The sequence below is a fragment of the Sinocyclocheilus rhinocerous genome, unplaced genomic scaffold (genome assembly GCF_001515625.1).
Source record: "Sinocyclocheilus rhinocerous isolate Xijiao unplaced genomic scaffold, SAMN03320098_v1.1 scaffold1702, whole genome shotgun sequence".
NCBI classification, from domain to species: Eukaryota; Metazoa; Chordata; class Actinopteri; order Cypriniformes; family Cyprinidae; genus Sinocyclocheilus; species Sinocyclocheilus rhinocerous.
The window spans coordinates 64,218-88,497 of NW_015636534.1; the positions used below are offsets into that span (position 1 = coordinate 64,218).

At 40.3% G+C, this 24,280-nt stretch overlaps 3 protein-coding genes across 5 annotated transcripts in view; all 3 read right to left on the minus strand.

Moving 5' to 3' along the window:
* eef1akmt3 (EEF1A lysine methyltransferase 3) overlaps positions 1 to 6,103 on the minus strand; it is an 8,876-nt gene extending 2,773 nt beyond the window's left edge. For 2 of the 3 annotated variants that reach the window (XM_016562444.1, XM_016562442.1), the window contains exon 1: positions 5,762 to 6,101. In XM_016562444.1, the coding sequence (XP_016417930.1) occupies positions 5,762 to 5,917 (156 nt within the window). In that variant the 5' untranslated portion in view covers positions 5,918 to 6,101. Of the gene's footprint in view, positions 1 to 5,761 lie in introns of all 3 variants that reach the window. The other variant, XM_016562443.1, reaches the window with a different exon arrangement.
* Positions 6,104 to 7,843: 1,740 nt separating this feature from the next.
* On the minus strand, positions 7,844 to 18,256 carry cyp27b1 (cytochrome P450, family 27, subfamily B, polypeptide 1). Its single transcript, XM_016562440.1, has 9 exons — positions 17,815 to 18,256; positions 16,160 to 16,350; positions 14,794 to 14,990; positions 14,048 to 14,248; positions 13,167 to 13,330; positions 11,136 to 11,302; positions 10,976 to 11,057; positions 9,537 to 9,734; positions 7,844 to 8,557 (listed from the first exon to the last, which is right to left on the minus strand). The coding sequence occupies exons 1-9, from the start codon at positions 18,010 to 18,012 to the stop codon at positions 8,444 to 8,446; spliced, it is 1,512 nt and encodes a 503-aa protein (XP_016417926.1). The 5' UTR covers positions 18,013 to 18,256; the 3' UTR covers positions 7,844 to 8,443.
* A 5,082-nt stretch (positions 18,257 to 23,338) lies between these two features.
* The window catches only part of mettl1 (methyltransferase 1, tRNA methylguanosine), a 20,375-nt gene continuing 19,433 nt past the window's right edge, over positions 23,339 to 24,280 (minus strand). The window contains exons 5-6 of the mRNA XM_016562445.1: positions 23,752 to 23,853; positions 23,339 to 23,595 (exon numbers count right to left, since the gene is read on the minus strand). Of these exons, the coding sequence (XP_016417931.1) occupies positions 23,476 to 23,595; positions 23,752 to 23,853 (222 nt within the window). The 3' untranslated portion in view covers positions 23,339 to 23,475. The remainder of the gene's footprint in view (positions 23,596 to 23,751; positions 23,854 to 24,280) is intronic.

Here is a 24,280-nt window from a genome sequence, read left to right on the forward strand (position 1 = left end):
TTATGAGTAAACTATCTGTGAAGTATATTCCCAGTCATATTTAAATTTTTTAGCACATCGGGGTGACTAGAGCATAAATAGTCCAGCCATGACTTCCTGTTTCACAGGATTATAAATATGAGGAACACGAGGGCAAAATTCTCTTAATCATCCATCACAAGGAGTAAAACCAAAGAATATAGTTCTGATGTGCAGAATAAGATCGTTGAGCTTCACAAAATAGAAAGTAGCTGCAAAAAAAAGAGCTAAAGCATTAAAAATCCCCATTTCCACCATCAGGGCAATAATTAAGAGTTTCTAATCAACTAAAGATGTTAGGAATCTGTCTGGGAGAGAATGAGAATGCACGCTGAGGAGGAGAGTTTGAGTGGCCAAAGACTCTCCAAGCATCACAGCTGGAGAACTGCAGAGATTAGTTGAGTCTTAGGGTCAGAAAGCCTAAAAAATATATATCAAATACCACATGTTGTTCGGGAGGGTTTCAAGACCATTTCTCCTGGCTTATCCAAAAACAATCTCCAGCATATTCAGTTGTCAGACACGACTGGAACTTCACATAGCACTGGCTATTGCAGTGATGCCATGCATCTGAACAAGATGTCCAGATGCATGGCATCATGGATTCTATCAAATACCAACAGATAAACAGATGTTGTAATAATTGTGGCCAACATGAACTAGAGAAAACATGTATTTCACAATTAGATTTCCCCCCACTTTCCATTGTTTTACTTTAATAATAGGTTAGAATTTTGTGAATTTTTTTAATGAAAGATCAAAAGGATAAACAATGCAGATTTATTTTCACAGCTGCATTTGCTCATATTTACCAAGGGTGCCAATATTAGTGGAGGGCACTGTATGAGCCTAATCCATGTAATGGGATTTATTTATGGATGTTAATTTAGATTTACAATTTAAATGTCATTCTAAAATATTTAATGAATGTAATTTTAATTATGTAACTATGTCACTGGCTCATCTGCTGTAGATGTGAGTGCATGAACTGATGAACAGACAACTTCACATGTCTGTCGGTCAAATATGAAAACTGCAAAAGCAGTGCAATGTCACTGTTAAATGGTTAGTTTTTGGTCGACTGTATTCAGCAGGAGGGTGAGGTTTTCAGGGGAAAACCTTCTCTATTTCAGGTTCTCTTGAGGAAATGAGCACATGAGAAATAAACAAACTCAAAACTAACTCATATGAGTAGTTTGTCCACCACTGATGAATAAACATTTCCTGGTTCATTTAATTAATTTCTATCAGCAGTTAATGGATGCAGGTAAACAATGCAGATTTATTTTCACAGCTGCATTTGCTCATATTTACCAAGGGTGCCAATATTAGTGGAGGGCACTGTATGAGCCTAATCCATGTAATGGGATTTATTTATGGATGTTAATTTAGATTTACAATTTAAATGTCATTCTAAAATATTTAATGAATGTAATTTTAATTATGTAACTATGTCACTGGCTCATCTGCTGTAGATGTGAGTGCATGAACTGATGAACAGACAACTTCACATGTCTGTCGGTCAAATATGAAAACTGCAAAAGCAGTGCAATGTCACTGTTAAATGGTTAGTTTTTGGTCGACTGTATTCAGCAGGAGGGTGAGGTTTTCAGGGGAAAACCTTCTCTATTTCAGGTTCTCTTGAGGAAATGAGCACATGAGAAATAAACAAACTCAAAACTAACTCATATGAGTAGTTTGTCCACCACTGATGAATAAACATTTCCTGGTTCATTTAATTAATTTCTATCAGCAGTTAATGGATGCAGGCAAATGTTTTTTTCTCTTTGTGAAAATGCTCATCTTTTACAGATTATGAGCATATCATGTATGCCTACGAAAGACGACGAGCCAATGAGAGTGATTATGGGGCATTATTAGCCCCGCCCCGTTCTGCAGGCTGGAGGCGGGGTTTGTGTATTCCTCAGTCGGCCAGTGAGTTTGATAGTGATGGGAAGTCCGGCTCTTTTGGCTCGGCTCCCTTAGAAGAGCCGGCTCTTACGGCACCCAAATGGCTCTTCATTTAGTATCACTCGGAGCCTTCTATTTTAGCATTTTTGAATGGTTTGTGTTGGTAAGCAATTTTTTTTTCAGGGTTTTCATAAAGCCTTATTTTTATGCATTTTTTCGTAACAAAAAATACAGTTACTATTATTTAACATTTTAATAAAACTTTAATTGAACAATTGAACACAGAACCACAGAAAACAAATCAAATAAATAAAGGCAAAAGTCTTAACATTAAGACACTTTAGTCTTTAGTGCAGGTTGGCATTCAGAAATATCAGATGCCTCAGCTTGGATGTGCTGATGCGATTTCTCCTCTCTGTGATTATTGTCCTGTTTTTGAGAAGACTCTCTGAGGGGACCGATGTTGCAACAATGCAGTCCCTGCGTCCCAATGTGCATACTATCCACCCTATCTGCCCTAAATAGTATATTAAAATTACTAATATCACACAGAATTTAGGATGGATAGTATGCACATTGTGCAGGCTGTGTCTTCCTACCATTACCTTAACCAACACGCTTGCGTTTAAATCCGGCTCCCCCACCTCTCTCTGTCGCTCTGTGTACCTGGCCTGTACCACTACACTCGTTATCTTCGAAGCGTGTGTCCCCCTTCCTTCTTTCACATAATGGTATGATCCTAGTCTATCATATGATTAGCCGCATGTGTATTATTATTTTTATTTTTGTAACGAAAAAATGCATAAAAATAAGGCTTTTATGAAAACACTGAATATAAAATTGCTTACCAACACACAAACCATTCACAATTGCTAAATTGGACTAAAATGGAAGGCTCCGGCTGAAGATTCAGCTCTCCCTGACGAGAGTCGGCTCTTCTCGTTCGCTACAAAGAATCAGCTCTTAGAGCCGGCTCTCGTTCGCGAACGACACGTCACTAGAGTTTGAGACTCTTGTGTCTTTATAAGGCAGAAACGCTGTTCCTAATTCACACTCTGGCACATGCAGCTTCATGTTTTCGTGGAATTGGCCTATGTTCTCTAAATATTGTCATTCATATCACAATGCTATTGTACTGTTTAAACTGACTGAACACTAAAAAAACTCAGTTCTGCACAGGAGCTTGAACGGATGCTTTTCTTTATTCACTCAACTCATGCACGCGCACGCACTTCAAGAACTCTCTGTAACATGCTGAACACAACACCTTTCAATGTGGCCCTCAAACCATAAGAGAAACATACAGTATAACCCCTATGCATGAAAGTCTGTGATATAATCTTTCAGGTAGGCAGGACGAGCCCTTGCCCGAACTGGTCTGTTTCCCAAAGTCGCCTGCTGGGGCATTTCCTGGCCGTTTTTGGGTAACATCAAGCAATGGCTGAGGAGGGTGAGGGCTATATGCTGACAGGTCAGGTCCTGGCTGTTGTGGGGGCTCCCTGAGCTGGAAACCTTGAGGTGCCTGGTGTGACCGTGGCTGTACTGGTTCTGGTCGTGGGACTGGGGAACTGACTCCTTGTGCTGCTCCTGCATTGGGCTCTGTTGCCCACGGACCTCTTGCTGGTGTAAGAGGGATGGGCACTTTCTGCAATCTACTAGCATGCCAGCGTGAGCCATCACTTAACAGAAATGTGGCAGATCCTAGCTGACGGACCACTTGGTGAGGTTCAGACCAAAACGATGCCATTTTACTGTTATGGTGAGGTCTGCGGATTCTTACCCAGTCCAGTACCTTGATGTTAGTATGCCTGACCTTGTGTCTCTTATCGAAGTTTTTCTTCATACGCCCCTGGTTTGTAGTTACTGCCACTTTGACTGCTGCTTGGGGGCCAGTTACTACTGTTGCCGACAAGCCCTGTGCTCTGAGCCTGGCTAGGGGCAATTCCATCTCCCGGCCGAGCATGAGCAGAGCAGGTGAAGCCTGAGTGGTGCTGTGCTGGCTAGCCCTGTAGTGAAACAAGATTTGATTAAGTGCCATTTGAAATGAGTACCCCTGGACCAGATGCGCCCAAATCCCATTCTTAAGGCTCTGATTAAACCTTTCAACCCCACCGTTTGCCTGGGGATGGTAAAGTGCAGCACGAATATGCTTAATTCCCTTATTGCTGAGGAAGGTGGAGAATTCTGCAGAAATGAACTGGGGCCCATTGTCAGTAGTTATGGCTGTCCAGTATCTGCGTGATAGTCTGTGATGTAACTGTCCCTGCTGGTACTACCTCAGGCCATTTAGAATGGAGATCGTAGATGACAACCAGAAAGCGCTGATGAGGCGGAACTCCATGGCCATGAATTTCCCCACAGATTTCTAACTGTAGGTGCTCCCATGGACGTGAAGGCCAAGGGATTGGCTGCAAAGGGGTTGGGGCTGGTTGTCCAGTCTTTCCACTGAGAAGACACGGTTCACAGTCCCTGACCAGCCCCTCAATATCCCGGTCTATGCCCGGCCACCAGACCTGGTCCCGGCATCTTTGCTTAAATTTTACAATGCCCAAATGGATCTCGTGCGCCATTGATAGGACACATGCACGCAAGCTGCTTGGCACTACTGTACAGAGACCCCTGGAAACACATACGTCACCCCAACATGTCAGTTCATTCCGCACCCTCGCAAATGGCACTAGTTCCTCAGGCACTCGCGCTGACCACCCTGAGTGTATGTAGGTGTGGAGTGTTGTTAACATGGAGTCATGCTCTGATTCGTTCTGTAGCTCTTCCAAGGAGACAGCAGATTGTAAAAGTGCATGGAGCATCTGGATGAACTCCAGCTCCACTCCATGGCTGCTTGGTGAGGCTGCTGGTGCGGGTGCGGTAATGAACCGAGATAAGAGATCAGCAACCACATTGTCCCTCTCTGGCGTGAATTTCAGCTGGTAATCGTACTGTCTCAGGCGCTCACCCCATCTGCGCAGGTGCAGGGGTTTATGAAGCCGTTTGCGTAACTTGTATCGGCGGAGCAGTACTCGTTGTTGGCCTGTGAGGTGGTTAGCGAGGAAAGCGACCGCTTCCTCGTAAGTTTCTGCATGTCCGAGGGCACGATATATTCTCTGTCCCTCCGCCCCAAGACAGTGGCGAAGCAGGGCGATCTTTCGCCGGTCGGAAATGTCAGTGTAATCCATGGCCTCGAGATATACCATGAAACCATCAAACCAACTCGCCCACGAAATAGGCGGTTCACCAGGCATGGGAAGAAAAGGTGATGGAAGCGGTAAGCTACGAAGATCAGCCATCTTCGTCGCCAATGTAGTGTTTAAACTGACTCAACATTAAAAAAAAATCAGTTCTACACAGGAGCTTGAACGGATGCTTCTTTTCTTTATTCACTCTGTCTCACGCACGCAACTCATGCACGCGCACGCACTTCAAGAACTCTCTGTAACATGCTGAACACAACAGCTGTGAATAATGCGGGTTTCAAATACAGTTAGAACTAATACAAATTAGTTAGTTCACAGAAACATTCGGTTCTGCCGCTGCAAAACTTTGTTTATGGTCAAAATGTGCGCAACCAGTCTGTTATATTATATCATGTTACACATTTTAAGTGCATCGAGTGGCTATAAAGAAGACCTCCATACACCCCAAATGAGTATAGGCTAAGTAAGTAAATAAATAAATACAGAAATAAATAAAAACAATTTATTTGAACACAAGACACTTTTTGCATTTGTTTTGTCCTCCATTTATCTATGCATTAATTTATTACAAAGATTTATTCTTCACTATGTACAGGATCTGCTTGCTGTATTAATATGTAATTCTAATAATAACTCACGGAGTCCCAGACTGACGCAGCGACGCCCAGGCTCGCGCTGTAATCCTGGTGAATCGTGATGTTTAGTCCGTGAACTCTGTATGTGTTATCTGTGCTGAACGTCTCCTCAAACAAACCATCTTCTGCTGGGAAAATGTGCGCGGCGTCTCCGATCATGACAACAGCTGAAGACACGTTTACATCGCTGAGAGTGAATGCAGAAGTCTTGAGTACGGAACGCCATCAGATCCAAAAATCACCAGCAGTTTTTTGTTTGCTGCGCTAATTCGCCCTTCACTGTGATATAGTTTCATTAATCTGCTGACAGGCTCTGGTTTATGATCATGTGGATGCATTTCGTCGGCTGCACTTAAGTAGAATCCTGCATATGATATATGTGAAATACAGTAAACGTTGTTCAGATAATTTTTTATTAACTTTATTAATTTTTATTAAGCTATTCTTAAGTCAACTGTAAAATAGTAACTTTGATATTGTTAGTAATTTCAAGATGAACACTTCGCTTTACTGATTTAATTTATTTATTTATTTATAAAAATCATATTTAGTCTCAAATCTGATAGTCAGACTTCTGAGGAGCGTATATTTTTCATCTCTCAGTCATCATTGGATTGCATTGCATTACATGTTTGGATCATTTCAACCTCATCTTACTAAAACATATTATTGCAGATATAGAGTGACGACTGATATTTAGATCATTTTATGTCAGTATCTGCTGTACTGCTATAAAGATCTCATTGATTTACATTACAAGCATCAGAATTTCGTCATGTAAATATCAGCATCTGCAGCAAATTCTTATTTTTGTTCAGTTTGAGTAAAATTGAGCTGTTTTTCCCCTTATTTTCACTATATCAGACTATATGAGCTATAAAAGCCTGATGGATTAAATATGATATAAAACACATATGCAAACTTATTTCCTTCATATTTTATCTAAAGTTTCAATAAACTAATGGTTTTAATGTTTTGCTGACTGTTATTTCATATGCCAGGCTTTACAGGGTAAATATTCTATGATATTAAAGGGTTACTCCACCCCAAAATGAAAATGTTGTCATTAATCACTTACCCTCATGTCGTTCCAAACCCGTAAAAGCTTCGTTCGTCTTCGGAACACAATTTAAGATATTTTGGATGAAAACCAGGAGGTTTGTGACTGTAAAAAGCGTTCTGGTCGCTTCATACAATTCAGACTGAACCACTGATGGCAGATGGACAATTTTGACGATGTCTTTCATACTTTTCTGGGCCTTGACAGTGTTATTTACTTGGCAGGCAATGGGACAGTTAATAAAATATCTCATTTTGAGCCTCCTTTTTTGAGCTTTGTAACTTTGCAGATCTTTTTTATGCTCAAACAGCAACATTACAGACTTAACTAAAGTTGAAAAAGTGAAAAAGCATAATAGGACCCCTTTAAACAACCCTACACCACAAGATGGCATCCTTCCATCAGCTGCTGTGCATGGATGACTCTCTGTGATTGCTATTACACAAACACTTACAGGAATATGGATTTGGTGCTGCTCACAGTTCAAACTACCGAGAGATGAGCTTTGGACTGATTTCAGTTCACCGCTTCATTTCCAAGCTTCATTGTTGTTACAAAGCGAGTTCCAGCATTGAATGTTCAATCTTGACTTGGCCACCAGAGCAGGCTTTAGGTTTAGAGGACACTACAGCTGCGCTGAAGCCGAGTGATTTTAGGAGACTGCTGGTTTCCCAGTATCACAGGTTCAGAGCACACGCTGACCCTCTGAGCGCTCGCTGGGGAAACCCCAGAGCAAACACAGCGTGGCCTTGTGTCCATCAGCCTTTGTTTCACTAGAACAGCACAACCCGGCACTCGCCTTCTCAGAAAACCTGCTATTAGAGTAAGTAGGCTTTGTGGAATTACCGTGGACTAAACTATAGCAGCGAGCCAGAAAGTAAAGTTTGTTTTTTGTGCACTGTTAGTAAAAGAGACTTTATAACCAGCGACAGCAAATGCAGTTACCTTTACAATTTACTCAAAACAACATTTTTATTCAATATAGAAAAATTGTGCGATTAAGTAAGCGATCATACTGCATGTAGTTTCATCAGCAATTTTTCAAGTCTGATATTTTTCCTGAATATATATGGCTGATCTTATGTCAGTTCAGAATTTCACAGAGGATCAACCACATGTGGAAAAAGCACTTTGTGGACTCATAAAAGCTGTGGCGTGTTTCTCTGCATGATTACTGAAGTCTCAAGGAGACGAGTTTGCAGTGGCTACAATGAACAAACTGGCCAATTTCAAACACAGTAGCACCAAATCTTCTTTTTCTAATATAGACCATGAGCACAAGCTGCTCCTCATTTGTTTTGCACACAAGCGTCTATAAGTGAAGAGCTTTTCTAGAGTTTTTCTCTCTTTCTAGTCTCTCTGTTGCGTAACGAAGGAGCGCAGCGGCTCTTCATGAAGATCTGCAGCACGGTCTGTGCAGCTTCATCCAGCAACGGACACCTTCAGCTTCTCTTGCACTCGTTTCTGGGTTATGTCTCATGGGTAATGAATCACAGGTTAGTTCTTGAGCTGGTATCCGCTCAGGTAAGGGAGAGCGGCTCCTGCTGCAGACGTCCCAGCGTCCTCCTGGCTCTCTGTGAGGGACAGGGCCAGTTCTGTCACACCCGGTCACTCGGACCGTCACGTCAGCGCTCAATGAAGCGGAGGTTGATCTGTTTCTCTGGCACTAGAAGAGTTCTGGTCATCGGCCGGACCGGATCGCTATCTTCCGCCGGCTCCACGTTAAAGTGCATTAAAATCTGTGAGAAAAACAAGCCATGCATCAGAGGTCCAGTCACGACCTTATGATTAAACGTTACGAGCAGTGTTGGGGGTAACGCATTACAAGTAACGCAAGTTACGTAATCAGATTACTTTTTTTAAGTAACTAGTAAAGTAACGCATTACTTTTTAATTTAGAAGGAAATATCTGAGTTGCTTTTTCAAATAAGTAACGCAAGTTACTTTGTTTCCCATGTATTGACTGACAGCTCCGGTGTTGCCACGGTGACAGAAATCAGGAGTAAGTGCAGAGCGTTGTGTGTGAACATGATCTTACTGTAGCTCTAGACTAAATATGAACATGTGTTTACTCATCTCACTTGCAAAAAAACACATTCAGTATTCCTCAAAATGAATAAAAACAGTCAAATGCAAACTCAGAATATTATACAAACCTGCACTACTTAAATATGATAAATAAGTCAAATATAATTTATGTATTTAATCCTATTTTATTAACGCTTTGCTACTGACCTTCAATGATCCAGTTCAACCATACTAAGCAAAAATGATTTGTGTTATTGCTGAATAGTGTTGAACTTCTTCTCCTGCGTCATATTCTTCATGCAGTTTGTTTGAGCTGCACCCTCTACTGTACAGATGTGAATTTACATTTCCTTCAGCCTGAGGCGTATTCATTTCACTTTTGGTGTGAAAGGGTTTTTACATTTGTAAAAGAAGAACTTTTTTATATAAAAAAAACAAGCAAGCCCTGCCCAGATTTAAAAAGTAACTCAAAGTAACGTAACGCATTACTTTCCATAAAAAGTAACTAAGTAACGTAATTAGTTACTTTTTAAGGGAGTAACACAATATTGTAATGCATTACTTTTAAAAGTAACTTTCCCCAACACTGGTTACGAGGTCAAATACACACGCACGGATGAACCTGACAATAAGATCAACAACATGCATTTAGAAAACTCGTGGGGTGAATTTTCAGAATAGTTGAGATACCCGAGCCAGCGCCAGGTAGACCTCCAGTTCAGCGATGCGCCGGCCGACGCAGCTGCGCTTGCCCACTCCGAACGGCACGGAGGCGAACGGGTGACTGCCCTCGGAGCGGCTCAGCCAGCGCCGCGGGACAAACGCGTCCGGATCGCAGAACTGCCGCGGGTCACGGGACGTGGCGTAGTGGCACAGAGTGATCAGCGTCTGTGAGGAGCGAGCAAACACAGACCTTCACATCAGCATCATAATGCTTCAGTTTACACCCACGATTGTCATGTGAGGAACTTCTTTGTGCATTTGATCAGAATTATTGCACTTTCATGTAAGCACAAATCGAGGGAACATCAACTCGCATGCTTGTTTTAATTTATTATATTTAGTCTATATAAACAAACACTTTCTACACTATGAAGAAAATTCCCTGCTGAAAAAAAACTATAAAACCATCACAAAAAATTCTAATGGTTTCCACTACAAATAACATTACAAACATTACAAACCATCAACTTTTAACCATTAAAACCATTAAAAATGTTTGGGACATATTCCATTAGGATTTATTGTTTTTAACAAGCCACCAATAGAAGGCGACCAATTACCAGTAGAGTAATTACCAATATAGTTTCCATTAAAACCAATACAATTCCCATTATAACCAGTAAAACCATTACAAATTTTGTGATGGTGTCTATTGTTTTGTTTTTTCAGCAGGGAAAGCTTCTCTCAAAAGCTAAACCTGCCAAATTCCTAATATATTCATTATATTTATGTCTCTGTTTTTAAAACAACAACACAAAAGTCTTTGTATTGTGGCTCAGATGCCAATTATAATGCAAATGTCAGGATAAATAACCACCCTAGTGAAAAATAAATTTGAAATACATTTATTTCATGCCAGGTATACTACAGACACATTTACATATTTATGCACTTAATAAAAATACCCTGCAATTGTACTTTTACTATACTAACCTGGAAAACTTAAAGTCTGCTAAACTGGAACAACTAATTTTGTGCTTAATGCACTTTAATTGTGCAGAAGTAGTTCTGAAGTCCAACTAAAGATATACTGAAGTGTATTTGATTGTGCTAAAGTATACTTCAGGTACACTTTAAATATCTTGCATTTAAAAACTGATAATATTCAAAGATCATGCAATCCTCATCAATAGTGACATCAAAACATATTTTAGGCTTAATATTAAGAAATGTGCATTGTGCACAAGTAGTACTCCAAATAAAGTTTAATTATCATTTTTATATCAGTAAGTTTTGAGCGATATGTCCGTAAAAATATGAATAGATTTGAACTATACTTAGTATGAAATAAATGTATTACTTTCTTACTAGGGCAATAGGTCAATATTGCACAATTATGCTTAATTAATTGAAAGAAGCATGCTTGACCGCCCTACACCGAAGCTGCTGGAGTATGAAGTACTCACGTTTCTCGGGATGAGGTATCCGCCGACAGTAATATCTCTGTCTGTGATGACTCTAGCGTTGGCTGGGATCACAGGATAGAGCCTGGAAAGCGTTCAATGCTTTATTTTGATATAATGCACAGGATGAACTGTGTTTGATGATACGAGTGAAGGCTCGTACCTGAGGATCTCCTTCATCACGGCCTTCATGAGCGGCATGGCAGCCACATCCCGCGCCTCGGGGACGCTGCGGCCCTTCATCACGCGCCGAACCTCGTCCCGCAGCGCCGTCTGGACCTCAGGGTGCCGCGAGAGCTCGTACAGAGACCACGACAGCGTGCTGGAGATCTGGAGCACACAAATACAGTGAACACATCCTCCAAACAGATAGTACACCAAAACATCAGTGTTCACTGCTCTCCAAGGATGGAACGAAATCAGATAATCATGTCATATCTTGCCACACCACAGTCAGAGCTGCCTAATTCAGCTTTCATCACAAATCTAGTTTTCTTTTGCCTTACTCTGCTAGTGGAATAACAAACCTAACTCCATCCGGACAGCCGGATCCATCACAGTCTTCAAGAAACAACCGAAAACTCATCTCTTCCCTGAGCAACTCATAAATAAATACATACATTTCTATGCCTTCACTTCTTCTGTTCGCTTATTATCCTTCATTCCTTCTAGCTTGTACTATTTTGAACGATGACTGAAACCTTATATAACAGGCATTTCTCGTGTTTATTGCCATCTTATGATAAATGGCTTGTTGTATTCCTCAATTGTAAGTCGCTTTGGATAAAACATCGTCTGCCAAAGTAATAAATGTAAATGATTTCAGATGATTACTGTTCACAGAAATGCTGTACAAACATTTGATTGAAAGGTGCAGTCAGTGTGTTTTTGGTTACTTTATTTTAAGGTGTTCTTGTTACAGTTTAAGTACTGAGTCATATTAATTAACTATATGTACTTACTATATGGTTAGGGTTACTTGCATGTAATTATGCATAATTTATTGTTATTATAATTGTAAGTACATGTAACTTGTGTAACAAGGACACCTTAAAATAAAGAGTTACCTGCTTTTGTTAACGCAGCACTGGACGATATCTTCGTCTGGATGCAAAAGCAGTAGTTTTTGATTAACAAGGCCATTGTAGAAAACCTGCGAAATGCCTAAAGTGACTGAAGGACGATAACTATAATGCAGGGTTATTATAGCTAACTAAAACTAAAAATAGACCATAAAAAACATTTTCGTTACTTGAAATGAAATAAAATATAAAAAACAAACTTTTTTTTAATTTCAGCTAGTTAACAAGTCAACACTTCTCATTTTCATTTAGTTCAAGTTGATGTACTAAAATATCTCAATTAAATAAAAATGAATAAAAACTATATTAGTGTCCATACCAACACACAATAACGTTCTGTTTATTATAAACGCTGGAAATAAATTTCTGAAAGTGATTTCTGTCATGACAACTCTCGGAGGGATTGGCATGGTAATGTACATGACAATGTTAATGTATTTGGCCTTGGCTGAATAGATCTGCTACGCTGCTGTGCAATACATCCACAACATGCTGCTGTGAGCATGAAAGAAATACTGCTGCTGCAAATATAACATACAGTAGCAGATCTATACAGGTGGAGCTGGGGAAGGTGGAGGGTTTCTGAAGCAAGCTGCACTGCTACTGCAAGCACTAGTCATATAGTTGAATGTTGAGCAGCGAGCTCATTGGCTACCGATACAGAAGAGAACCAATCAGCTGTGCCATGTGATAATGATGTCGTTAGGTCAGATTGAGTTAGACCTATCGGAATGCAGAGTTTCACGCCAGAACTCTGTATTTCAGTGATATCGCTCATCTGTGCCGTTTTAGCAGTGTCATGTTAATATCATTGAGTTAATAGTTTGAATTTAATTTTATATTTTCTGTTTTCATGTTAATTTGAGTTCAAGTTTGAGCAATTCTGTTGTGTTTTTGTCATTATTAGTTTTTGTTGTTTTTAAATGTCTGCATAGTTTTCATTGTAGTTATCTTTACGATATATTTATTATTTACAGTTACCGTTTTTAGTGTAACTGAGTTATCTGTCCTGCTAAACTTTCATTAAGGCGGCTGATATGACATGATCTTTCAGAAGGTACTCCTTTCTTCAGGTGTGAAGCGTTTTACTGGAAGTGATGTGAGGTTCATACCGTGTCGACGCCAGCGAGCAGCAGCTCGGTCACATTGCTGTACACAGATTTCAGAGGAACTCCGGCCTGAGACAGAAAGTAAGTGAGGTATCGTCCCTCTAGACGCTCTCCTCGCGCCATCTTCTGCCTCTCGTCCTCAAGACGCTGGTCGATGTGACCTTTAGCTACGGTGACACAAAGAGTTTCAACATCTCCAACATCATAAACCCTGTTATACAACCACAACCACAGTCCAGATGAAAAACACTGTTTGATGTGTCATCTATAGAAATTTGTATTTTATTGACTGGATTCCTTATAAAACACTACAGGAGTAGTTCAGCCAAAAATGAAAATGTGCTGGAAATGTGCTCCCCCTCAGGCCTCAGGAAGCGTTATTATGGATTATGGACTCGTACTTTAGTTAAAAACGTCTTAATGCTGGATTTGTTTCAGCTTTTGTCTTCTCCAGATGTTAACTGATGGACTGGAGTGCTGTGGATTACTTGTGGATTATTGTGATGTTTTTATCAGCTGTTTGGACTCTCATTCTGACGGCACCCATTCACTGCAGAGCATCCATTGCTGAGACACTGATGCAATGCTGCATTTCTACAAATCTGATGAAGAAACAAACTCATCCTGATCTCTGATGGCCTGATGAAGAGCACATTTACAGCAGATTTTTGTTTTGAGCTAACTATTCCTTTAATTTCCCAGAATGCCACTACCTCTTGAATTTCACTTTGTTTCACCTCAATTCAATTTTCTGCAAGGTGTACTCATTTCAGTTTCACACTCATGAAGTTGGAGAAAGTCCATTCTGAAATTCTGATTTTAGCCCAGTCGGGGCTTCATGTTCACGGGAACGGTTTAACCTCCAGCAGACTCGCGACACTCACCGAACTGGAACATGTAGTCCCAGCAGCGGCAGAAGGTGTCCCAGGGTCTGGGAAGCAGCCGGTGGAGCCACTGAGGCATAGCCATAGTGAGGAGCGTCATGACAAACATGGTGTTGATGGACTGGATGAAGCGCTCCGTCTCCACAGGAACCACCGGGTCGAGACAGCCGATCCTGGACTCAAACAGCACAGACGAGATCCCTGGAGGAGGAGCAGAAGACAAGAGGCCTCTCACTTTGGTTTCTGCAGGTTTTACGACTTTTTAAAACCAAGGAAAGAATGCCATGGTTTTATGAATTTAAGACTTTCTGCTTGATTTAAGATCTTATTTAGAAGAAGCATTTGTTAATTTTTCTGATGCACTCTTAAAAATAAAGGTGCTTAGAAGGTTCTTCACAGCGATGCCATAGAAGAACCATTTTTGGTTCCACAAAGAAGCATTCAGTCAAAGGTTCTTTAAAGAACCATCTCTTTCTTACCTTCTTATAATCTGAAGAACCTTCTTTCGCCACAAAGAACCTTTTGTGAAACAGAAAGGTTCTTCAGATGTTAAAGGTTCTTTATGAAACTATTTAGACAAAAAGGTTCTTCTATGGCATCGTGAAGCACCTTTATTCTTAAGAGTGTATTACCCAGTGAAAAATCTTTTTCAACTCAGTTGTAATAAAAGCTCTTTGTACTGAGCAAGTTGAAAGCGAGGATTAGGAGTCTTTTATAACTTGAAGGTTTGACTCTCTTCGATTTACCTTCTAGACCGAAGCGGTAGAACTCAGCAGAGATGTCTGTGACGAGGCCGCTGGAGCTCTGCTGTGAGCGTAGCTTGAGTTTCTGGATGAGGTCCGTCACGACAGCGTTGAGTGTGCCGTCATACGCCTCCACAGCTTTAGGCCGCAGCATGTGCTTCCCCAGTAGACTGCGCACGCTCTGCCACTCCTCGCCTTCACTGCAACACACACACAGATCAATGCATGTCAATGTGGCGGGAAAAAAAATCAGCCAAAGGAAGACACTTCAAACTCCATCTACAATGACTGCTTGCAACGTCTTCACTCAAGAATCTCTCTTCATGGTATGCAGACACTCAATTATATATTTTGAAACATCGCCCTGGTCTCACTGAGCCAATATTTATTCTGATGACTTTCGTGTGACTGATCACGCTGTAGCTAGTATGAGTAACAAAATGCTTTGTCTGTGTCCAGATTTAACTTGCAATGAGAAAAACTGACACTTCAAATCAACATTTAAACGTCAACTTTTACTTAAAGAAGTCTTTAATAATGTCTGAAAAGATATCCAAATGGATGTCCTAATGTGCTTTATGTCTTACATTCTCACGTTCTCTCTCAGCAAGCGATTTATGTATTTATATATATGGCTATCCAGCCATATAGTGGTTACACCGTAGTATTGCAGATGATAAATGGTGCATAATTTATTTAGAGGTTAATATTTAGTGAAATCCCCTTACAATATTAAAGAAAAAATTATTGTACTAAAATCACAAAAGCATAAATATATATTCGTTCTCATATAACTCTGTCTTCACTGATTTGTATGTTCATCTATAAGAGTCTGGGCTGTTTAATATGAGGTTTTTGTTTAAAATCCATCACCACGGCTCCGCGTGCAACATCAAGCCCCGCCCCCCAGATAAAATATGTTCCCGTGGTTATGTTTGGCTACTGTTGCCATTAAGCTATATGAACATTTTATTTCTGAATGTTTTCTGAACATTCAAAATATAAATTTTTTTTATGGTTTATAAAGGCTTTTTCTTGGTTATGTGTTAACGTTAAGGAAACTTTTGCAAAGATTATGGGAATGTTGCTTTTGGATATTCTTCTGAAACAAGAAGCAACATTTAAACGGTGTTGCGTGTTCATACAGCTTCAGTACAGTAAATAATTTCTCAGTTCTCATTAACCACTCCTTTGAATTTCCTAACAGGACCTGCAGCAACCGATAATTACTGTATACGCTTCCCTGGTGTGTGAGATGCAGTGCATGTAAAACTGGCTCCTGCAACCAGTGTTTTAATTGGATCATAAAGGACGAGCTGCATGCATGCAATCTGCTAGAAATGCTCTATGAGCGAGCGCTTGTACCCACGCCGTCAGGAGTCCGTATCCCTCTCCGCGGAGCTTGCGGTAGTCCTTCCAGGACGAGAGGTCCGAGCGCATGGGGTGCTGGCCCTCCTGTCTCAGCACCTGCTCGATCAGCTCCGGCTCGGCCACATGGACTGTCAGGATGGGCCCGAAGCTGGCTTTCCACATGGGCCCGTACCTCCTCCTGCCCTCCAGCTTCAAACACAGTCACAGAGCACTTTCATTTCGGATGCATACTATTCATTCACATTGAAGCCATTAAAGGGTTAGTTCACCCAAAAATGAAAATTCTGTCATTAATTACTCACCCTCATGTCGTTCCAAACCCGTAAGACCTTCGTTCATCTTCGGAACACAAATTAAGATATTTTTGATGGAATCTGAGAGCTGTCTGACCCTGCATAGACAGCAATACAACTGAAATGTTCCCAAGTCCAGAAACATAGCAAGGAGATCTGTAAAATAATCCATGTGACATCAGGGGTTCAACCATAATTATACGAAGCATACTCTCCAAAATGGCACTATTGGGTAATGCGGAGGAGAAGATTTGTTGACTAAAGTCATTATTTTTGTTTTCTTTGCGAACAAAAATATTCTCGTAGCTTCATAAAATTACGGTTCAACCCCTGATGTCACATGGACTATTTTACAGATCTCCTTGCTATGTTTCTGGACTTGGGAACATTTCAGTTGTATTGCTGTCTATGGGAGGGTCAGACAGCTCTCAGATTCCATCAAAAATATCTTAATGTGTGTTCTGAAGATGAACGAAGGTCTTATGGGTTTGAAACGACATGAGGGTGAGTAATTAATGACAGAATTTTTATTTTTGGGTGAACTAACCCTTTAACATAAAAAATGATGTGGATTGGTCATCAGTGTCTTAATTTTCAAATCCTAATTAATTAACCAATAATTTATGTTTTGTTAGATTTTTTAATTTTTTCATACTCCTTGTTACGCTTGTGGTGTTCCTGGTCAAAATGACAGACCTACAAAAAAATGGGTATACATTTCTCATTATGCTATATTATTACCAAATATCAGATTCGATCTTCTTATCAGCTTGTTTTCTTTCAGTTAGCACAGGTTTTGTAATTGTTCCTGATTGATCGTCGGCCTCATTGATCTGAGCTTTTGCTCCTCAGTTTTTGAGTGAACAAAGTGTTCCACAAATAAGGCTTAAGGAGCATAAGCTCAGATCAGTGATCAGCCTACGATCAATCAGTTCCCAAACCTGTGCTGACTGAAAGAAAACAAGCTGACAAAAAGAACGGAATCCATGATTTAATGATAGTATAGCATAATGAGAGATTTATAAGCAAGAAAGGCTGGACATTTTTGGCTAGGAATACCACATTAGTAGGATTTCCAGCACAGCACAAGGATTAAGAAAAGAAGAAGAAGAAAAAAAAAACATTGTGAAACTAAATATTCTTACAAACATTGTTTCAGTGTATGTTTCCCTAGCCAGAAGAAGAAGAAGAAGAAGAAGAAGAATGCTGCTTATTTTACAGCGTGCATTACTGTTTTTATACAATACGATTAATCTTAATAAACTGCAATTGTAACAGAATGTGTAGTAAGCAAGCAGTAACGTTTCTATTACTATTCGAACGCAGCTCAGAAGCAGAACTCAAGCAAGATCCCGCGCACCTGCAGCTGATGGAGGCGCGACAGTCCGCGTCTGAAGAGCAGGTCCCAGATGAAGCCCGCGGCGGAGGGTCCGGGCATCTGCTCCAGCGTCTTCACCTGGCGTGACGCAGCGGACGCGATGACGTCAGCCCAGCGGTCCGCGCACCTGAGCAGAGGAAACGCGCTCCTGCCGGACATCTTCAGAGCCTGCGGCAGCATCCTTCGCAGGACGCTCGTGCAGCGGTCCCGTTTATAGCGAGACTTCCACGCACACCTTTCCTCGGCTCAGCCAATGGCGCCGACGCCCCGCCCACCGGTCTGACCGATACGCGGAAACCTCTTCAGATGAGCAGCAGTCGAGGAATCCATATATCGATGAGTGATGAAGTAACTGGAGAGTGTATTGTCACGAATCATGAGATATTACACACGCTGTCCATCCGAGCCCGTGGTTTACTGATCTGCTTGATGTCTGTGATAGTCACAGGCAGTGTTGGGAGTAACGCATTACAAAAGTAATAATATTACAGTAGTATATTACGTTTTGCTGTAACGCAGTAATATAACGCATTACTAATCAAATTTGGGTAATATTATTACTCGTTACAATCTCAGTAACGCAAGTTACAACAACATATTTTAACTCAAAATTAAGTGGTGAATTTACCAACACCGCAAAACAGCACCAGAGAAAAAAATCCCGCGGGTAAAATAGTTTGTCTATTTCCTGTTGCTGGAATTAGATGGAATTCAGAGACAGTAATATTGTAATGTAACTAATTACTTTCAAAAGACAGTAACTAGTAATATATAACGTATTACATTTTGGAAGTAACTTGCCCAACACTGGTCACAGGAGGTTATGATGAGATCTGACATGATTCCAGTGATCGTGGCTGATGTCCAGCCTGCTGTCTGTGTGAGGTAATGCATCAACAGTACTGAGAAGCAGCGCCGGTCTCAGCTGTGCAATGGGACAGATGGCAGCAATGCAATGCTCTTTCACAGAAACCCGATGATAGAGAAGCATATCTGCTGGTATTAGTGTGAAATAGAGAGAGAGAGAGAGAGAGATTTCTGCTGACCACATTAGGGTCATTCCTACAGTTTGGTGGATTTTATGTAATATATATATATATATATACATCATGCAAATGTGAATTTGAATGCAAAAGGAAGAATGAAAACACTAGTGATCCCAGACAGATCCAAACATAACATTCTGTCTTCCCTTCCTTCCACAGCAGGAGGTGAGCGTTTATCATTGCTGACACTATAGACTGGGTTTCGCCTTCAGGAACGTGCTATATCCACACAGCTGAGCTGCTCAAGGCTTGCACACAGTGTTACAAGAGCAAAAGACGCAATAAAGATCAGACTGATGTCACTCCTGTGCCACAGAACACCACAAAAACACCTGAACGGGTCAAACTAGAGCCTTTGCTTTCTATGTATAGGAATGAGGTGACGGGTGAAGTTATGTGGAGGGAAGGTCAAAGGTCGAACCAAGAAAAGAGCATTCTGAATGTCCGGTGAACCCACCTGAAGAACACAGGTTCGATTAGTTTCTTCTTTCTCAGGCTGCACAGCCACTGTCAGCAGAGTTTTTGATTCTGATTCATTTAACAGGAGAGAAGAGAAATAAAATACCTTCAAAGGCAACATGTGATTAATGTCATAAACCATCTAGCTACTTAAGCACATAATGCACGCGCAAAACTTTAATGGCATCAATATCTCTTCAATTAAAAAATTACTAGAAAGTGCAATAGAAAATATCTACGGTAGCAACATACTGTATCCGAAAGATGTCAAGAATGAATCTATGGTGACGCTTTGCTGCCACACACATTATTTTTTCCACTCAATTATGTCATAATAATGAGATGTTGTGTCATTTTAACATCTTTTCTTGTAATAACGAGATGTTACGTCATTAAATTACATATTTTTCTCGTTAAAAACGACATCTTTTCTCATAACAAGATGTTGAGTCGTTAAAATAAAATCTTTTTCTCGTTAAAACAACATCTTTTCTTGTAATAACCATAGACTGTATAAAAACATGGACGTAGTGTCCATGACGTCACCCGTAGGTTTCCGAAGAGCATTTTTTAAGGGTAAAGTAGGCGGAGCCGGCCGTCGCCATCTTGGCAGCGCATCACCGCGCGTCACTCCCGGATAATCGAAAATGAGCAAAGAGGCGGGAGCAGGTTGCTGAAGCCACGCCCACCTAGCTCAACAGTGGTGACAGTAGCGGCAATCCACCTGTCACTCAAGTGGCCACGCCCTTAATTATGCAGAACTTTAAGGTTTAATATAATTTAAACGGATGAGTTATAAAAAAATGCACCCCCCTCACAGTTGTCATGAAGGGCAAAATTAGCTATATAGACCAAAACCACTTTTTGAACCAGGCTGTAAACATGTTTTTTTTCTGCTGTAAAGTTGGGCATTTTAACACGGGGAGTCTATGGGATTGACTCCCTTTTGCAGCCAGCCTCTAGCGGCCAGTTGATGAATTACAGTTTTAGTCACTTCCGTGTTGGTTTCATGAGAGAGAGCGGGAGGTTGCCGCTTGGTAATAACGAGATGTTACATCGTTAAAATGACATCTTTTTCTCATTAAAACGACATCTTTTCTCGTAATAAGAAGATGTTATGTTGTTAAAATGACATTTTTCTCATTAAAACGACATCTTTTCTCGTAATAACGAGTTATGTCATTAAAACGACATCTTTTTTCTCATTAAAACGACATATTGTTCTCGTAATAATGACATACTATGTCATAAAAAGATGTTTTATCTGTTATAAAAGATATATGGTTAAATTATGTGAGCGAGCTAAGCGATTGTCCACACTGCTGTCACCACAGTCCTGAGATAAACGAGGATCTGCACGCTGCTGAAGTTACTGCAGGAAGGATAATAGAAATACACTGATTTAAATGTATTTAAATATTACTGTTTTTATTGTAGCAGCATGTTTATTAGGATTAATCTGTCTACAATATAATGCTATCCAGTAATTGCACTCAGACCCAGAGGATATAACTCATTTAAGATGATCAGAACAAACCAGTTATTTTGGAATAATTGATCCTGGGCTTGGGATATTTCTTGATTTGAATGACTTCAGTTTGATTTAACACCAAATAGAAATAAGAGCAAAAAGAAATAAAGAGAAATGGCAAACGGTTTATTTCATTATCATTAGCCTATTATTATTATTACTCTTTCATTCTGTTTGAGAAACGGAAAAAGGAAAATTAAGCTGTGTACATACAATTTTGTATTTTTTGTTTGTGGGTAAAAAAAAGAGCTTTAATATTTGTTTCACACACATTAAAAATGTTTTAACGAGAAAAAAGTTTTTTCTTTTTATGAGATCATTATGTAGTTTTAACAACATATCTCGTTATTATGAGAAAAGATGTCGTTTTAATGAGAAAAGGTGTCATTAAAACTACTATCTTGTTATTACGATTATACAGAACATTCAAACGTTCACTCATAAGGCTGTCCCTTTGGTGGAAAGATTTAGGAAAATTCATTTTTCGAGTGAAACTGGTTATCTAAAATTTTTCAGACTGCCTTTTTTCATGATCTAACTTGTTTTGTGCTGCTGCACTGTAAAAACTAAAGGTTCCTGGAGGCACCTTTTCAAAAGGGGCGGTTCTCTGAGGAACCTTAAAGATTCCTGGAGGAACCCTTTTATTAAGAATGGTGGTAATATAAAAAATGGTGGTGATATTAAAAATCACATTTTTTTATTCCATGGTAGACACAGACTTCCAACGAGGATTGCTCATGACATCCCAGATCATACCAGCAAGTCAAGGATTTGTGATGTTGCTCATTTATTCTACATACAAAATGCAAGTGACAGAAATGAATCTCTTGAATTATTGTGTATGTAATATAGGAGTCACTCCTGAACATGCAATGCAGCTCAAAGCAAGAAACATGACACATGGCAGAACAACACACTATCAGTTGTAGAATGCAGTCATCACTCCTGTAAATAACTGAACTCTGTGTACAAATGAAATAGGAGCGTCAGGCGGATTGAGCTGTGGTGTGAACACGCGTCTGATGTAATTCATGAGCAGCAGGAGCTGAACTGAACGCGCCACGTTCTCTGCTGCAGAATTTCAGTGCCTGCGGTCAGCCTGAGAGATGATTGACCATGAGACATGTCAAGGATCCTGCGGTCTGAACGCATGTGTGTTTGATCTCAGGAGTGCTCGCATGTGCAAACATTTACTTTGTCATTGCTCAGGTACATGTGACCATACGAACATGCGTGTGCTGCAGCACGTATCTGGAAACAACAATCTCAGTCACTTTGAATTTGGAATTTGCCAATGCTCTTTAAAGAATAGTTCGCCCAAAAATGAAAATTCGCTGAAAATGTGCTCATCCTCGGGCCATCAAGACCAGGATGAGTTTGTTTCTTCATCAGGTTTGGAGAAATGTGTCACTGCATCAGTGTCTCAGCAGTGGATGCTCTGCAGTGAATGGGTGCCGTCAGAATGAGAGTCCAAACAGCTGATAAAAACACCACAATAATCCACAGCACTCCAGTCCATCAGTTAACATCTGGAGAAGACAAAAGCTGAAACTAATCCAGCATTAAATCTAAGTCAATAATCCATAATGACGCTTCCTCCTTCATCTGCTGTTGTCTCTCACATCAAAATCCAGCCACATGTTTGTTTAGAGCTGTTTAAACGCTGCTTGATCTGTGCAGCTCTCTCTCCTGATTCACACCAGAACACTTTTTCACTGGAGGAAGCATTATTATGGATTATGGATTCGTATTTTAGTTAAAAACGTCTTAATGCTGGATTAGTTTCAGCTTTTGTCTTCTCCAGATGTTAACTGATGGACTGGAGTGCTGTGGATTACTCGTGATGTTTTTATCAGCTCTCATTCTGACGGCACCCATTCACATCCATTGGTGAGAACAGAATTGGAGAAATTTAGCATTGAGATATTTGTAACTTCAAATTGTTACTTCCGGCTAAAATACGAGTCCATAATGCATAACTCTTCCTGCAGTGAAAAAGTGCATCTGCTGTTGTCTCTCACATCAAAATCCAGCCACATATTAGTTTAGAGCTGTTTAAACGCTGCTTGATCTGTGCAGCTCTCTCTCCTGATTCACACCAGAACACTTTTTCACTGGAGGAAGCATTATTATGGATTATGGATTCGTATTTTAGTTAAAAACGTCTTAATGCTGGATTAGTTTCAGCTTTTGTCTTCTCCAGATGTTAACTGATGGACTGGAGTGCTGTGGATTATTGTGGTGTTTTTATCAGCTGTTTGGACTCTCATTCTGACGGCACCCATTCACTGCTTATGTGAGTTTGTTTATGTTTAAGCTCACTTGTATGAAAACACCACAGAAGCCTCATAATGAAGCTCTCAGTACTGACTCGATGTGTTCAGCAAACTCAAAACGATCATAAAGTATGCGTTTATGTGTATCCATATGAAAATAAATAGTTCAGACACAAGAAACCGAGAGAGGCACTTAATATAATAAACATTTAATATAAAGAAAATGTCAAGAACAGTGTTTATTCACATTCGTAAATAACATTTTGCTTGCTGTTAATCAAATCATCGGAAATGGAAGCAATTACAGAGCGACGGCTTCATTCGAGGAGCGTCACGTTTGAGGCTCTTCCACTCTGCGGAAAACTGCTAAGAAATTCTTGCCTCCGTTTCTCTGAACCTTCTTTCCCTCCTCCGTACATGTTCCCAGATGGCTAATGATGAGGTCATCAGCCTGCGACGCAATCAGCCCAAATATCACGTTAACCAGCCCGACACACTCAAATACAATCACAGCCATAATCTTGTGCTTTAATACGATTACTGTGCCTAATAAACGAGGTCTTGGGTCTTAAGTCGTTAAAAGACAAACCGTCAGAGGTAAACGTACCAGTTCTTCATCAGACACTCTGCAGAAGAGAGGATGATCGCTGAAGTGTTTGACGATCCAGTCGTGAACCTCCTCAACATCAGTGTTTGTGTACACTAAACCCTGCACAGCAACACCAAGATGAACAGAAAACACATTGAATGACTGGCCACCACACGTTCATTCACTGAAAGTTTTAAAGGGGTCATCAGATGTTGATATGATTCTTTAGGGTCTTAATGAAAAGTCTATAACATACTTTGGTTAAAATTTCTCAGTGGTAGCGTAAAACAACACCCTTTTTACCGTCAAAAACAGCTCTGTTCACAGACCCGTTTTGTTGCATGTTTCTTTAAATGCTAATGAGCTCTGCTGACCCCGCCCCTCTCTGCCGTGGGGTGATGAGCCGTTCTCATGAGACTGTGTACTTTAGCCATGTAACTTGCTAACTAGCACGTAATTAGGAAAGGCGATTTGCAAAGATTCATAAAAGAACTAGGGATATGCCGGTATCAAATTTTCATGTTGCAATTAATTGCTAATGCTTTTA

Excerpts from the sequence above, each read along its gene's own strand:
- cyp27b1 (XM_016562440.1), bottom strand. The coding sequence starts at position 18,012 with ATGCTGCCGCAGGCTCTGAAGATGTCCGGCAGGAGCGCGTTTCCTCTG. Across the intron at positions 13,331-14,047 it reads GGACTACATGTTCCAGTTCG|CTAAAGGTCACATCGACCAG; the intron begins GTGAGTGTCGCG and ends GTGTCACCGTAG. Across the intron at positions 8,558-9,536 it reads TCTACCTGGCGCTGGCTCGG|ATTTTAATGCACTTTAACGT; the intron begins GTATCTCAACTA and ends TTTTTCTCACAG.